The 18,010-nt window shown below is 38.2% G+C and overlaps 1 protein-coding gene across 1 annotated transcript; it reads right to left on the bottom strand.

Annotated features, from left to right (window-relative positions):
- Positions 1-739: 739 nt before the first annotated feature.
- On the bottom strand, positions 740-12,097 carry LOC146362500 (CMP-N-acetylneuraminate-beta-galactosamide-alpha-2,3-sialyltransferase 1-like). The gene is made up of 8 exons (XM_084919654.1): positions 12,038-12,097; positions 11,694-11,757; positions 11,045-11,313; positions 9,705-9,904; positions 9,381-9,548; positions 8,987-9,032; positions 8,384-8,503; positions 740-1,300 (listed from the first exon to the last, which is right to left on the bottom strand). Exons 3-8 carry the CDS (start codon positions 11,294-11,296, stop codon positions 1,133-1,135), a joined length of 954 nt encoding a protein of 317 aa, XP_084775780.1. The 5' UTR covers positions 11,297-11,313; positions 11,694-11,757; positions 12,038-12,097; the 3' UTR covers positions 740-1,132.
- Between the last annotated feature and the right edge of the window lie 5,913 nt (positions 12,098-18,010).

Below are 18,010 nucleotides of genomic sequence, written 5' to 3'. Positions count from 1 at the left end.
TGTACATTTTGGGCTGTACAGTGTAACCATATGTTGAAAAGCGTTATAAAAATAAACATTTTTAGTGTTGTACCCTACTGAAGGCATTATGTTAATACTTCCCAGATTCATCTTTGGAAGTAAGGTCCGTATGCTTCCCCCACATTTATCATTATCGGTAGGTGAAATGAGAACATGTTCCTTCTATTGTAAACTTGTTATGAGGCAATGACTATGTTATCTTACAAGCTGAGCAATAACAAATAATCACACACACATAAAAGCAACAAACACAATTTTCTTATACAAAATAACTAAAATAACTAATAATTTAAGTGACTTAAATATATAAAGTACATTCCAGGGTACATCTATGTCAGAAACGATTAAGATGGGTGGCTAATATGTATTCCATCATCCAGCTGGGGCCTTTCGTGCATGTTCTCCCCGTATTTGCCTGGGTTCTCTTTGGGTATTCTGGCTTCCTCCCACAGCCCAAAGATATACATAGTGGGGTTAGGTTAACTGGTGATTCTAATTTGCCCATAGGTGTGAAAGTGAGTGCAAACTGTTATCTGTTCCTCTGTGATATCCCTGTGACAGACTGGCAATCTGTCCAGGGTTAACCCCGCCTCTTGTCCTATGATAACTGGCATATGCTCCAACTCTCCCACAACCCTGATAAGGATAAGCGAGAATGGATCGACGGAAAATTGGCATTCCCAAAAAGAACACAAATCAAACACACTGCTCTCAGGCACATCTGTTTATTTAAAGACTTGTTCAATCTTTATTATGGAAAGGTATGACTTGTCTTGAAAGGTATACTTGAAAGGTATCCAGTATGACTATCAAATGTATTCAATAACCCTTTAGCAACAAACATCTATACTTTTCTTTTTTTTTTCATGAACAAGTTACAGGGGATTATGACTGCACTTTGGATTTTGCATTGTATTTTCTATTATTTTGGAGGCAAAATGTATATAAGATTACTAGTGATAAAGTCAGATATAGATAAAGTTAGTATATAGTGGTATTTATTTTGAAGGGGGGGGGGGCAATTACCATCACTTATTCATTTTTATAACACAGGTCTATGGTTAGATGATTTGCAACTGATAAAGACAGAAATGAAAACATGAAAAAGAAATTACCATCCTTTAAAAAAAACAATTGTCTTCTTTTTGTGTAATTTCTCTATCATTTTATATTCTTCTTCTCCTGGATGGGCTCCTGTTTTAAATTTTTTGTTTTTGAGGATTTCAAAATAATGGCTCCAGCTTCCCCCGCTGTCTGCTCCAAACCCAAAGATAGTGACCTGGGGAAAAAAATTGAAGTAAAGATTTAATGTATTGTTTCCACTACGAGCATTCTATTTATTTGTTTATTCATTCATTCTTTTATTTATTAACTAATAGCATTCTTAAAAGAAATCATTATCTCCATGTCCTATTGAGGACATGGAGAATCTTTCTCTTAGTAGCTTGTTTAAGTTATACCACAAAGCTGACTGAGGAGTTAATGAAAATCAGCCCATAGAGCACTTTATGCATAAATGCTGTGATGACAGGGATTCTGCAAAAGGAATAGGGATGGGTAGTATCTTCACTGACAGTTTTAGCGTTAATGAGAGCACTCACTGGAGTGAAGGTTCTTCTAGCAGTACAACAACCCTAAGCATGCAACCAAGATAACAAAAAAGTGACTTCTGGACCACTTTGTAAATGTCCTTGAGTGGTACAGCCAGATTCCAGACTGGAACATAACTGATAATCATTGATAATTACTTGTCAGTCCTGGGATCCCCTAAGTGTCATGTTTCTGGGTCCTTTTGACCCAGGTTTTTTTCTTCTTTTATTTTTTTTTTTTGGGGGGGGGGTTTGTGCATTTTTGGTCATTCTGTATTATTTTTGAGTTCACTTGTATTCTATGGTTCCTAGCTTATTCTGTTCAGTATGGTTTATTAGATCTCCCCTTGTGTCTTTGTCCTCTGTCTCACCTGAGTGTCTGTGTTTATACAATGTGAGTCCTTGTGTCTTGTTTCCCCTCCTTGTGTTTTATTCCTTCATATTTCCCTAGTCCATCATTTTTGCTCTCTCTCTCCCTCGCTCCCTCTCGGTTGCCTCTCCTCCATACTTTGATAGTCTCCTGTCAGTGTGCGTTATGTTGTGTTTCCTCTTCCCCTGTCTCTTTATGGTTATTCATGTCAGCTGTGCTTCCCATGTGTTCTCACTTCCCTCATGATCCGTCTGTGTATTTATGTCCGCGTCTCCCTCAGTTCCGTGTCCTCATAGCTTTGTGACTCTCCCTGTGTTTCCCTGTGTGAATGATTATTAGAATTCCCCAGTTTAGTTCTGTACGATTTTTCCTTTTTCCAGCAATAAATCCGTGTTTTTTGAGTTCACTTCCTGCTTCTGGGAGTCTGCTTTTGGGTCCTATTCCTGCTTGCACACAGCGAGTTCATGACACTGAGGCCACTTGCCCACTTTGGGGGTCAATGTTCCAATTACCACTGAATCACTGTTGTGTTGCCTTCACCCACCAGATCTTCTCAAGGTTCTTTCTCAGCCCTAGGTATATCTCAAGCTTCTCATGTTCCCTTTTCCTGAGGTTGCTATCACTTGGTATAACTAACCAATATGTTGTGTCTATCTTGCTGATGTACTCATGGATCTTTTGTTTCATCCTAGTCAGTGGTTCTGACACTCAATAGACCTTGGTCACCTTCCCTTCTTAGGACAATCTCTCAGGTGGCTGAGTTGCAGCTTTTCCAGTGGCCTCTTCATGGTTCCTATTTACCTGTTGAAGTTCCTGGTACTTGTGGCTATCCTCAGTGTCTACAATGTTCTGGTAGTGCAATTCCCTCGGTTCTGAGTAGTTTCCCTCTCTTTATTACCATCTGACAACAGTTCTTCCGTCTGAATGACAGTCCAATGTCATTGTTGTACATCCAAGAGAATTGATGTCACTCCTGGCATACATGTAACACCTGTCTCATGTAGCTGTGAGTGGGGCCTGGGTCTCAAAGGTGTAATTTGCTTTTGATATTCTCTTGTTCATGCTTATAACCCAAAATATGAATCAACAAGCTACAAGACAAGCATATCATTTGAAATGCACTTCACTTTAGTGAGTGATTCCCAGTAAAAAGAAAAAAACGAAATAAAGTAAAAACATTTGAGTGTAGTGGTAAATTAATATGTAGAACTGATAAAGTGGTGTTCACTACATTTCATTCACTATGATCAGGGGTACACATAAGTGGTCCGCAGGTGCGCATGCACTGTCAAAATAAAAGACGTGCACCAGATAAGAAGTTGCAACGCGCGTTTACGTACATATAAAAGGCACTGTTTTTGTCCGCTAGAGTGGGATTTTCACGGCATATTCTGCACCACTTCTCTGTGCGTTCTTCATTTGTTTGAAGCCAGCTCACCTCCTGCAACCACTTTTCCGAGAATACGCGCTTCTTTTGCGGGTTTGGACTCCTTCTGATATTTCTTTGGAAGTGGAGGAACACCAAAGTAATTGCTTAAAGGAGCTCGCTTCTTCGACATCTTTAAGAGTTCTAAACAAATGTCTGTCCTCCTCCAGAAAATCTTATGTACGCAAATGCGCGGGTAGCCCACGCACACTCAGTCCCAGACGTTCTTAAAAATAAAACCCTTGTTGCAGGCCTAAATCATGGCTGGGGAGCACTGTGGCCGCTTCACTTGTAAACAACCAATAAAATAAAAGGCACATGCCAATATCAATATTCAGAGCTTCTGACAATTCAAAGGGACAGGTGGGAAAAAGGGCATCAAGGCTGCCAGCAGGGTTCAGCCACGACACACAAAATCCACAGTCACACTAAATCCACAACTCAAATCAGCAGAAGAGACCATACGAGCTTTACTTCCATCACACTGGTAAAACATCTGTTTCCTCCTCCTCTTGGTAGGTTGCAACAGCTCCACATATGAGGTACTTTCAACCATGAAAGTAACAGCATGTTGCTAGTTTACAGACTCAAATGTCCACTCGATAGCAGTAGCTTATCTCTCCTCCCTCTCACACACACAGTAGACCCCACAGCCCCCGCCAAATCCCACCCCTTTACCTAAAACTCTTATGGATTGGCTGGGGGCACACGAGCTTTATTACATGCCTATAAAATTAAACAATATAATAAAGGACACTTCAAAATGTAAATAAGAAGGCAGTGAGTCTAAACAATACACATCACATACATTAAACACGTGCATTCCAAACTTTTCCACTTAAAGGGTAAATTATATAACTTATTTTAACACATTTTAAATAGTTTCTCTCTGCATTTTAACTATTAATATGCTTTTGAACATTTAAGAACATAATGACCTGAGATCGCTTTTTCAGTAATCAAAATAAATAATTTGGTTTGGCAAAGGCTACATACAGCTTGATGTCATCCAGATTGAGTTGTTGAATAACAGTTGCACTATTCTGTAGTTGGTTTCCATAGCCAGGCTTCTTAATGAACTGGCTAAGGGGGTTCGAGCTTATGCAGAACAGCAGTGGGGACAGAGCATCTCGTTGGTAAATGGCACATTTGATAAAACTTGTGCAACTGGCTTGAAGTTTGCCTGTATTGTTGTTCACTACATCTCTATTGAATACACTAAGTACAGTTTTCACAATTTCTGATGCTGGGATCTTAGCTCCACTAGCCACTGAACATTGTTGTTATAGGTTGCATCCTTCTCTCATATGCACTTCCACTTTTGTTAAATCTTCAGCCTTGGTGGGGCTGTTGTCATATTGGCAAGTGGTACATTTATATATATATCATGGCCTAAACCAATCATGAAGGCGCTGCTTAGAGTAACTAAACGTGCCACTGAAGCACCGCAGCACCGACTCCGTGCTGCTGCTGTTCGATCAATTTATCTGTCACGCACGTGTCTCTGCACAGATGTGCAGAAAAGGGAAATGACGTTGGGAATTCCCACAATAATCCAATAGCGCACAGCGACGCTTGCATATTCAACATGCCAATGTTCCGCCAAGAAAATCCTAGGTCGCATTGGTGCGACCAGCCGTTCAAGTAAAAAAAAAAAAAAGTCTCTGCAACTCTGAAAGTCTCTGTGTGGTCAACAACAGACACACATTATGCCTATGTCGTGGTCTAAACCAATTAGAGATAGTCAAGGGCAGAACCTCTTAGATGTCCATGCCCAAGGTAAAATGTTCAGATATTGAAATGTTCAGTTCGAAGCATTTGAGGTACTTCTAATTTTGACTTTCTTTTTACTTTATATATCTTGAGATATTTTAAGTTTAAATTTCCGCTCAATGAAGCACTTTAAGCACAATTTAGCTGTATGCTAAAAGACAACCCCACACCATAATGTTCCAACATCCAAACTTCACAGTTGATATGATGTTTTTGGGTGATATGCAGTAACATTTGACCTCCAAACATGGTGTGCATTATGGCATCGAAAAAGTTTAATTTTGGTCTTATGTGACCAGACTATATTCCCCCTGTCATGGTTCTGGATCATTGGACCCAGCATTTTGAGTTTATGGTGTTTTTCCAAATTCTTTTTTGTTGTAATGTTTTAGTTTTGTATTATTTAGTATTGAGTTAGTCTTGGTATTGCTGCTATGTTTAGTTATATTTCGGTTTCCATGTTGTCTTTTCGATGTGTCTCGTCTCCCCTTCCTGTATACATGTTTCTCTTCCCGTGTTTTGTTACGTTTTCCTTTTTCTGTCATGTGCGTTCATGTATGCTGCTGCTCTCTCTCCTTCTCTCTCTCTCGCACCTTCTGTCTCTCTCTCGCTCCTTCTCTGTCTCATCATCCGTAATAGTGTCCGTGTTTCCCTTTTTGTCTCCTCCCTTTGTTTCCCCAGTCTGTCTTGTTCCCCTGTGGATTCCTTCTTCCCAGCCTGTGTCTAGCCATTAATTCTTAGTCTCTGTCTTAGTGTTCCCTGTTTTACTTTGACGGTGTTGCGTCCTATGTTAGTGTGTTCAGTTTTGTTTCCTCCTGTCTTGTCATTATTATATTTATTTGCCCCAGCTGTGGTCCCCATGTCTTTCCTCTTCCCTCGTCATCCTCTTGTGTATGTTGTAAGCTGTCATTCATTCATTGTCAAGTTGTTTATTTGTTTCATGCAATGTCCCAGGTATCTATGTTCAGGTTTCATGTTTTACAATTCCAGTGTTCTAGTATTTAGTTTGTCTTAGATCCACCTTAGTTGCATGTTGCCATCAGCCTCTATAAACAGCTTACTCTTTTTTAAAAGTTCGGTCCTGCCTCTCGGCCCATTAACAAAGTGGCGGGCAGAGTATAGAGGAACATCTTTACTGAGTATGGCCTGGAAGTCCCAAGGCCGAGCCTGCCCAGCATCCTTCTTCACTAGCTCAGCCGAGCCTCCAGCTGGCACCTACCAAGCCACTTCTGGGGCACCCAGCACCTCCTAAACCACATCCAGCGCGTCGACCACCTGCAAAGCCACCTGAGGGCCTTCAGTTTCACCCACTTAATTGAAGGCCATCTGTCAAGCCCCCTTAGAGGGTTCATCATCTCTGTTATGCCCCTGTGAGGTACCGTTGGCCACACTGCCGACCACCAACCACGATGTCCCCGCAGTCGGCCTCTCTTTCGTCTGTTTTTGGGTCCACTCCACAACATACCGATCACCTGACCTTGACATGCCCAGTATTTCACAGGGTTTTCTAAATGTTGTTCAGCAGACTTTCAATGCATTTCAACATGCCTTTGAGAATGAGAACGAGAACAGTCCATGGTGGGCGAGTGCAGCTGATTCCATTCTGTAGCTCTCCACAAGTGACTCTCGGGCAACTCTTCTGATAAATATTTTCACTCCTGTCTGAAATCCTGTGGGGAGCACCTGGTTGTGGTAGGTTTATGGTGAAATTATGTTCTTTCCACTTCCGGATCATGGCCTCAACAGTGCACAGGAACCTTCTGCAGTTTAGAAATTCTTCCTCAAACAATGACATCAGTATGCTTTCAAAAATAAGGTTGTGGAGATCTTGAGCGAGCTTGTTGGTTTTACACATCATGAAATGTTTCTTGTGTGACACATTGGTAATGGGACACCTTTTTATAGTTTACGAGTTGGAACTGAACCAACTGATTTTCATTTGCACTAAGTGGCAGGATTTCCAGTTACTGATAGATTTCAGCTGGTATCATGACATAATGATTATTTTTTTTAATACATTTGGCAGAATTTCAAGCTAATTTTTTCACTTTGTCATTATATTGTGCATATTGTGTGTGAAATTCTGAAAAATTAGTTTGGAACAATAACAAATGAAGGGCTGTGATACTTCCCAAACAGCCTGTATATTTTGGTATGAAAATAATGTTTTAATGTTTAGATTGAGTTAATGTTAATTTTCAAGGTGTAAGTGATCATCATACTTGTTACTTTAGCAGACCTATTGCCTACAGATTATATTCAGACATTTAAATATATTCAGCCAACTGTTAGATGTTAAATAAAATATTTTATTAGAACTGAAAAAATATATACATCAAACATAAACTAAGGAAATTTCTGAATGTAGTAACCCTTGATTTTTAAATGTCAACTTAATTTTATTTATATAATACATTTAAATGGCAAATGGCCTGTATTTGTATAGCGCTTTACTAGTCCCTAAGGGCCCCAAAGCGCTTTACACATTCAGTCATCCACCCATTCACGCACTGGTGATGGCAGCTACATTGTAGCCACAGCCACCCTGGGGCACACTGACAGAGGCGAGGCTGCCGGACACTGGTGGACTCTGACCACCACCAGTAGGCAACGGGTGAAGTGTCTTGCCCAAGGACACAACGACCAAGATCGCCCATTTAAACAGAAGCTGACACAAAAATTGCTTTTCAGGCAAACAAACACATTCAGCTCAAAAATCATGTTACACTGTTCTTGCCAAGTTAAAACTAATTGTTGAATCTGTTTGACTCCAACACTGGCCCTGTACTTGGCATTGAATCAATACCAAGTATGGCATTTTTACACATTGCTATCCAAGAGTTATGTAAAACTACTTTCAGCTGCTCTGTTGACACAAGCGGGTAGGCTCTACATGTTCGATTTGGCAAAACTTTTAACACTTGATATCCTTCATGGTACCACCTTTAAACACAACCCTAAAAGAGGATGTGTCTTTAGCTAGAGTAGTTGCTGCCTTTGGTTTGCAGGTAAATGTGTCAACCATCAGATGTCCACTCTTCTTGACTCTTCTTGAAATAACCATAGATACATTTCTGTTTTAGTCATGTAGTCATCTAAGGCAGACTTTTCTCAACTTTGCTGGTAAATTAGTGTTTCTCAGTATTTAACTACCACCACTGTCAGTCAGATGCATAATGTACAAATTGTTTAAAGTGAACATACCTCATCACACATCACTAGGCTGAGAACCACAGCAAGAAAGCCAGTGGATGGATAAGCACCCTTCTTTCCCAGCCATACTTGATGAACATATTTCATGAAAGCCGGATGGAGGATCCAGATCTATTATGAATCAGACATAGCCTTAAATCTGAGTTTTATGAACTATTACTTTCTGCAATGAATTCACAAAATACTTTAAATTAGCACCACTGTAGCTAAAAGAAGCCAGTATTTGTTTTTGGTGGTATGGCTTTGACTATTGACCTGCATGACCTTCCAGGCACATAAATGCCAAGTATGAGAGATTGGGAAAACCATAACAATACCCAATAAAGAGCAGAGTAAACAGTAAATACTGCAACAAAGAAAAAGCTGAGGTGCAGGTGACTTGTGAAATGGTTTGCACATCTGTAGCATTAGTGGATATGCTAAATCAGGTTAATAGTAAAACCTACTGTATATGAGATTATCCAGTTCAGTGTGTAAAATCAGCTGACTTTGTCGCCTGCCTGAATTAATGGTAGCTTAAATGTATTACTTATTATTATACTTCTTAGATATCATTATATGCCAGTTTTGTTCATGTAAACCTAAAATACTCACCAAATCTTTGTTAGCTATCTTCTTTAAGTTTGGAGCACCATTTTCCCTGTTAAAAAGATGAAATGAACTGATTACATAAATAAATGTTAATAATTACCTAAGACTAGCGCATCACAACAAAAGATTAAGTTGTTCATATAACAATTCATATAACTTTCTGCACTTTTTGCTGTTTAAAAAAAGAAAGGCTGACCTCTGATGGGTTGTCTCAAAAACTGTTTTGTTTAATTTGGTTGTTCTAATAACAAAACAAAAAAAAACACTATACTGCATTTTTCCTTACAATTAGCTGAAACTATGTTGCAAAGCAGTTAAAATCTGATATTCAGAGCAAAACAGTTGCAATACAACTTCTAGCAACATAGGTTTTAAGACAGTAGCCCTTTTAGCCTACCCTCGATTTAAGTCCTTCATGAGCCACAAAAAGTCACGTGTTTTGAAAGGAAAAAACAAGAGATGAGTGGTATTGTCCAGTCTAGTAGAACTCTCTGGATACATGACATGATGAGTTGTTTTGGTTCCAACATCTGTTTCATACCCTTTGGTACGCCCCCGATTGATTCTAAATAATGCAGAAGGATACATATTTAGCACACATTTTTGCATTTTAGATACATAAATATACATAGACTTATATTATATTATATTATATTATATTTTTTGTCTCGCAAGAACATTGTTTACATTAGATTTTGTGTTTGTGTTAAATGATTATTACCTTATTACGATATCATGGAAATCAATCAGAGGTCCATAATGCGATCCTCTCAAATTTCCAGAATTTCCCACCACGGCACAACTCCTGCAGTGATCAGGACGAGGTTCTCCAATATCTGCAATTGGTGTTATTGTCTGAAATAGCCTCTCTAGAGTTTTATTGTACAAAGTCAAGTTTTGAAGTCTTGCCCCCTGTAAGTTCTGACAAAGAGGAGAAAGTTATTGAAAAAAAATCAAACTTCCCCACAGAACAAAAATATTATAGAATTTCCCAATGATTACAAGTTCATGAGTCACCAGTAAGTCTGGCAAAGACCCTTTCAAACATACACTCCTCTTGATTAAGCTCACAGCTCACAGTTAGATCTTGTCTAAATGCCCACCCCTGTGACTTTTTCCATATCAGCATCAATATTATGATGCGCCATTTACAACAACTGTGAAAGATCACTGAAGCTCAAGAGTAAAAAATGTATACTGATTTAGGCAAAAATCTTATTAGGCCTGAAGTTTATTTCAGTACTTTCATTTGATATTTAGAATTGTTCTGAAAAGTTTAAGACTGATCTGCAAGATACAACATCAGGATTAATCTGTAAGTTTCTTCAAGCATATGAGTTGTGCAAATTTATGCAATGATAGATTATGAACAGTAGTTACACAAACATATTTTTTTGTCTTTCAATTCAGATAGAGTCACAGTTTTACCTCAGAGCTCTAAGTTATCATTAGTGAGAACCTCAACCCCTGGGCCTGAACGCTACCCCTTTCTTAAGAGAAACAAAAAAATACTCATTGCCATATTAAGCCATTTCTTTTGACAGAAGTTATATCCAGTAAAACTCCATAAAAGGTTGCAGACCAAAACAATTGCCTTACTGATTGTCTTACTGATGAGTGGGAATTCGCTCACATGCTATTTTGCCCCATTTAGTAAATCTGGCCCTTTAAAAAAAATGCCAATAATCCAGTTTTATGCGTAGGGAGGCGCTTTCATATTGTGATATTGCGACTTTCACTAAAGGAACTAAAAAAGTTTTCCAGAACTTGTCATTGCCAGTAAATGGTAAGGATTTTACCATTCTTCAGGTAGAAATACAGGAGGATGAAGAGTGCAGTATATTTAAAAGAATAAAAGATAGGTAGTACAAGGTGCTTTAAACTTGTGTAGTTTGTTTACTTACACAATAGAGGAATATTTGTGCTTGTTTTTTGGATGGAGGTAGACCATGTCATTTAACAGCAGCAATATGTTGTTAAATGTCATGACATACTTGAATATACTGCTCTTTAATAATAATAATACCTTTAACATCACCACAGAAGCCATTCTGTATTTACCTTCCACCAGAGGAAATCTTCCTCTGAAGGTATATGTTTCTGTGACAGAAAGGGTTCAGGAGCTTCACTGATGATGTCATTAAACCAAGGATCACTGTCTCTTAGACATTTCTGACAGCCACAAAGACTCGGCTCGCGATGACAGAAGGTATATCCAGAAAAACTCCATAAAAGATTGGAGACCAAAACAATTGCTGTGATACTCAGTAGCGGGAAAATGCTAATTCTGGATCTTCCCCATTTGAAATACATCTTGGCAGAGTTCCAATCTGAGAACAAATACATGTGTGAATGTGAAAAATAGGACTAAGCCTTTAGAATACAGTAACAGAAACAATAGCTCTTTACTTATAAATATTTATAGTTTGCAGCATATTAACAACATTGCACTGGAATGCACAAAATCGGATAAGCATAAAAAGTTGGTTAGTGTCCTCTTATATTCATGGCATTTGAACAGATAGCATTTACCAGCATAAATCACCTCCCACATTATTAGTTCATGTAAGTAACAACATCTGTTGCTTGAAGTTGAATAAAACAGTATGACACCCAACAGAACGGAAAACACACAATGCAAAATATTTCCAGATCTTGGTCAGATTCTACATTTGCATGAACTGTTTATCTCATTGTTTTCTCTGCTTACCTCTGTTGCTGTTGAAAAACTCCTGTTCAGTTAAACTTTCATCGTGGTTCTGGTGCTGATTAACCTAAAATGAAGTAACATAGCAACAAAAACAACACAATGATTAAAAAGCAAAACAACTCAAAATGGCACTCATTGAAATTATCCCATTTGCTTCTGAAGAATTTGACTACACAATATGAGGCCACTCTATTTGAGGCAGAACAAGATAAATTGCTAAACTGTTAGAAAAAATAGGAAAAAAGAAATCTGGGAAATGCATACTAAATAAATGCAAACACACTTCAGAGGTTCGCTACAGATTAGTGTGAGATAAGACAGAGTGTAAATTTAATGCATCTTACCAAAAACACATTAAAAAACCAGGAATGTGAGTCAAGAAGAACTTGTAGGATATATCTATTAAGCTATCCATGTAGCTATCAAGTAATGAGCAACTGTTCAGTGGGAGAGGGAGGGAGGGAGGGAGGGAGTGGTTGTTGACTATGTGCAAATAACCATAGAGGCTGTGTCTGACTTGTGCATTGCCACACAGAGAAGTTGTGACACTAAATTTTATTTTATTATGACAACCCACAAAACCGACACACATGCAAACACATATAGATATACATAAATACCTTTAAATATATATTCTATTAGCCTCTTACTAAGCACAATACAGCTGATATTTGAGTCCATGTTTTACACCATAACATTTAACGCATAACTCTTACTAGAGGTTGTTTATTATTAGCTGAAAACTTAAGATTCCACCCTCATATATGGTCATATGGTAAATGGTAAATGGCCTGTATTTGTATAGCGCTTTTACTAGTCCCTAAGGACCCCAAAGCGCTTAACACAACCAGTCATCCACCCATTCACCCATTCACACACACATTCACACACTGGTGATGGCAAGCTACATTGTAGCCACGGCCACCCTGGGGCGCACTGACAGAGGCGAGGCTGCCGGACACTGGCACCACCGGGCCTCTGACCACCACTAGAAGGCAACAGGTGAAGTGTCTTGCCCAAGGACACAACAACCGAGACTGTCCAAGCTGGGGCTCAAACTCGCAACCTTCCGATTACAAGGCATTCCCAACTCTTGAGCCACAATCCTATCTTTAAAACCTCTAACTCTAAAACAGTATGCAACATGGTAGCTACAAATACTAACACTCACCATTCATTGAGGCTACTAAGAACACAAATGAACAAGTAACAAAGTAATAGAAAACCCAACATAAGTTGTCTAAATAATGCTGCCAAAACAGCCTCAAGAGGATAGTGTCATTGATATTTGGGCAGGACCCCTTCACATGTCATTGTCTGATGTCATTTTTTGTGTCCTTTGCTGCTAGTATTACCATGCAAAGGACATACTAACTGTAATAAAAAATAAATGGAGAACCTTTATCGCTGTGTAATATCCAGTGTATAATGTGAAAAAGTGTTTCAATAATAATAATAATAATAATAATAATAATAATAATAATAAGAGTTCTTATTGTTGTTGTAATTGTTATTGTTATTATTATTATGATTACTTGATAGGACTAAATGTTACAATCCCTAAAATAATTAGCACCATTCTTGAGTGGGCTTGATGACCGGGTCTGTTTTCATACATAAGGTGCACCGGATAATAAGGCAAATTAAGCTAAACAAAACGGTCAGATAAGTCAAATTTTACTCAACTCATTCTTCTAGCTTCCTCCACTTCCGTACCATTGATTGATTAATGTTGAATTCTCTCGCAGCTGCTCTATTCCCATGTTATTGCAGTATATTAATGACTAACCTTGAATTGTGGATGGATTATCTCAGTTGTTCTCCTCTGGAAAAAAGTCAGCGTTCAACCTCCAGCTTCACTGTGTTTATGTTATGCTAACATAGCTGTGTCGCTAGCGATCACGCAGCACATCATTATATACCAGCTAGCCCAACTTCAGTAACCCTACAAACGTCACTGTTATTTAGTTTTCTGTCTTAATTTATGTTGGAAGTGATGGCAGAGCTGTACGTTTTCATTTTTTCAGAACTCATCATATTTATAGTGCGGAAAATATGGTACATCCCAATGAGATATAAAGGGGTTTTGCCTAAGTATTAATGAAAAATCAACATTAATGAATCATTGGTATGGAAGTGGAGAAAGCAAGAAGAATGAGTTGAATAAAATTTGACTTATCTGACTGTTTTGTTTTGCTTAATGTGCCTTATAATCCGGTGCGCCTTATGGTCCGAAAAACACGGTACATTGGGCCCCTTTGATGCAATTATTTCTGACCTCTGCCACTGTTCTTACTGTGATGTTTTTTTTCTTTTCACACTGATGTCTTCAGGTGAAACTTTGGGTATTTATTTCAACCAATTGTGTGTTTTTGTCCTCATCCAGCATTAAGCCATTCTTTATGGATGTCTCTCTGCCCAGAGTGTGTCACATTTTGTTTTTTAGTTTGCAAAATACTTCTTCCAAAACCTAATCTTCTTTTTCATTGATATGCTTCATAAGTGGCTTCTATCATCCAGAAAAATAGAATTAATAAAATTATTAAAAAATAAAATAGTTGTTTGGGGTGTTTTTTTCAAGTAAAATTTAAAAGAACCATTTGTTATACTAACTAATTTGACTTAAACACTGGAAAGCAGTGTATTTAATATTTACAAAACAGTAGTGTTATATGATATTTTTGAATTAAGATACAGATTATTATCTTTGCTTATAATGTGTTAGCTGATTTGGATCAGTAGAGAATCATGTGAGTGCAGCTGGCTTGCAAAAGACACATGATGCTTAATATTTATTTATTTTTCTCTCAACTGAAACATTACAAATAACATCACTTAGAAATGCTTGCTTGCCTATCCCATTTAAGTTTATTCTTAAATGGGACTAATGGCAATATTTTTCTCTCTTGCAAAATTTAGATTTTCATTTTTAAATTTAGGTGAAAGGAAGGTGTAGGGAATTTTAGGGGTTTATCTCTGCCATTTCCACTATGTGGAAACCATTGGATGTAAACTTGTTAGACAAGTCACTGTTTTTACACTGTGACTTGTCACTGTTTTGCCCTGAGGCATCAGGTTTGTTGATACTGAAAATAATGTTGACAGAGAAGGCGTGGACACAACCTAAGGTTGTCAACACATGAAGTGTCAATAGTACAGAAGAAAGGACTGGTAATAATTAGAGATGGCACGATACCACTTTTTTTTATGTCCGATACCGATACCGATATCATAAATTTGGATATCTGCCGATACCAATATGAATCCGATATAGTGTGTTTTTTAATCAATAAAACAGTTTTTTTTTTTAATATCTTGCTGCATTTTGTATAAGTTCATACTCAAGTTTAAATAAACAACAACACTAAAGCTATTCTGTTATACCTGTATGTAAAAAAACACACTGCACCCAAAATATTTCATAGTTCAGCAACACTGATCAATCTAATAAAGTTAAACCTACTCCATCCTCCCTATTCTGGTATTTTAAAGAGTACTTAGCAGAAATATTAAGCAACCTAACTAATAGGGTTGCAAACTCCCAGCAAAAGAAAATAGGGAACCACCCCCCACCCTCTTCCTCATGATGCTTAATCGATGTAATCAACTTTAATTTGATGCAGGGTGAAAAAAAATGCACAGAAATAAATTCTTTTTCAAGAATAATTAAATAGATTCAACATCTTTCTTCAACAGAATTGCAGAATTCACAGATGGTACTTTCCCAAAGGAAAAAGTACTACAGCTTACTAGGGTATATTAGATTTAACAGTTACTATATACAGTAATGGACTTCTATACATTTTACATCAGATTAAAACTTTGGGTGTAAGATTCAGATAATTATTAAATAATTAAAAGCTAGATATTTTAAATGAGAATAAGAAAGAAAAGTATGTCTTTGTGCCCCCTTTTCCCTGTTCATGCCCTATCGGCCCCCTGGCTAAACTTTGCTAGATCCGCCCCTGCACAGTTACCAGCTGTCAGCTACATAGAAAAAGATCCTGGTGTAGAAAGTAATATTAAATAAATTCTAACAACAGCTTATCAAGGTTAAACGTGCTGCTGTTGTTCAGCCGCTGGTTTCCTCTTTCTGGTGCAAAGTGGGCCAAAAACAAAGAAGAGAGACGGACTCGCGACAGAAAAGTCGATCAGCTGATCAATAAGCAGTTTCATGATTGAAGTAGCAGCAGGAGAGGGAGAGGCAGTCGGTCCATATATCGGTTGTTAAGCTTAACATGGGAATGCTTTACAAACATTCAGAGATGAACTTACACACTTGCTTTACTTCTCTCTGGGATAACTTCCTCGGAGATGAAATGCCGGTTTGGTAGCGAGGCTACAAATACGCCGTGTCGCAAGTTTTGTGAGGTGCTTTTTTGATATTTAATGGATCGGATTACATTTTTTATTTCTTGCTGATATCCGATCCAGTAATTTCGGTCAGTATCAGACCGATACCGATACCTAATATCGGATCGTCCATCTCTAGTCATAATGCGTTAAATTTGCTTTCTAAAGTTCTAAACTTTTACTTTATTTTGTGACCAGTATGACTGCTGACATGTTAAAAGGTTTGTCAGCTGCTGTGTGTGTGAGTGATTCAGTGGTTTAGTAGACAAAGAAGTCAGCAGTGACTGTGATATACACATATCATCACTATAAAGAGGTCTCTAAATAAGTAACAGTACTCTATTATTAAAACTGATGATGATTTGTATGCTATTTACGACACTGACAAATGTTCAAATCCATCACAATATTGGAGTAAAAGAAACACTTCCAAAAAAGGATACTAGCATACATTTTAATACTTCCTAGATACTGAATTTTTGAATTAAAAATGAATAACACTGATATTAAGACATTTATTAGTTGTGTAGCAATGTATATACAACTCCAATTACACTGTGGATTACATTTTTTAAGGTACTTATCTACCTATTTATTATATCCTGGAAGATGATAACTTTGTCACAGACGGCACAGAAATTGACCCAAAAGCAGACACAATGCACAGAAGCAATCAAGTTTACAATCAGTTTATTTACAATAACAATCTGCAGGGGAGTCCAAAGCGCTGGGAAAGGAGAGCTTCAACCCCAGCTACCCAAGCATCCACCTCTACCACAAAACGTAATCTAGTGTCGGAATGTACCAACAATGGTGCTGAGGTGAACAGAGTCGTTAATCTTGAGAATGCTGGATCCGCCTCTGTGAACCAAACAAATGGAACTTTGAGAGACGTACGTCTAGAAAGTGGCACTGCTACCTTACTGTAACCTCTGATGAAGCATCAGTAAAGTTGGCAAATCCCAAGAAGCATTGGAGCTGTTTCTAATGAGGCTTCTAGACCAGCCACTCAGCAACTGTCTGAACCTTGGCTGGGTCTGTCTTCACCTGCCGTCCTTAAATAACAAAAGCCCAGGAAAGAGACTGTGGAGGCGTGAAATTCACACTTCTCTGCATTAACATATATGTCATGTCCACACTAATACGTTTAGCTTCTTCAAATTCTTTAATTCTCAATTGCTTTTGCAACTTTGTACTTTTGTGTTAATCAACAACTCCACCTCATTGTCAGTCAATTAAAAAAAAAACTCTTAGTGTAGACGTGGCCATAGACGGTTCTCCAGAAGCAGCTGCAGGACACTGCGCACATGGGTCTGGTTTTCAGGATTACTTCTACTCATTGCCCTCGTGGTTGTGGACTATATAATATGCATTACGTTGATCCAGTTTTGTGAACACAGTGGCTACCTGGACCATTGTTTGGTCTCCTGCTTATCAGGTTGTGATTATGTTTGCTGTGTAATGCACTAGCTTCATAAAATTTCAGCCTTTCCTTTAAATAAACGGTTGATACTAGTACCTAGACCGCATTGCTCTCTAGTAGACTGGTGTGGCTTAGCTCAGTGGTCCCCAAAACCCAGGCCATGGACCGGTACCGGTCCATGAGTCGTTTGACACCTGGCCGCGAGAGTTGAGGCTCAGGTGTGAAATTTATGGTTTTCAGGGTTTTTATCATTAACTTGGTTTCCCTGGGTCTTTTCACGTGTTGCAGTTGTGTGTCTTATTTTGAAATAAATGTTTACGCATTACCATAGCAACCAGAGAGCATTAAGGGGCAGAGAGGAGGATGTTACTCTCGGTGTTGTTGGCCTTTTCAGGGGAATGGTGCCAATAAAGTTACACAAATACACAGTGAATTTGCGTTTATTATATACACAAAACACCACAGTTTTTGTCTTGGTCGTATCATTTTATTTTGTTGTATTTATCTGGGTCACCGTAAAGGCTGGCCTGTCAAAGTATTG

This window comes from Perissodus microlepis, chromosome 22 (genome assembly GCF_051167445.1).
Source record: "Perissodus microlepis isolate ML-2025 ecotype Zambia chromosome 22, ASM5116744v1, whole genome shotgun sequence".
Taxonomy (NCBI): Eukaryota; Metazoa; Chordata; class Actinopteri; order Cichliformes; family Cichlidae; genus Perissodus; species Perissodus microlepis.
This window is presented reverse-complemented; position numbering and strand designations above follow the sequence as displayed.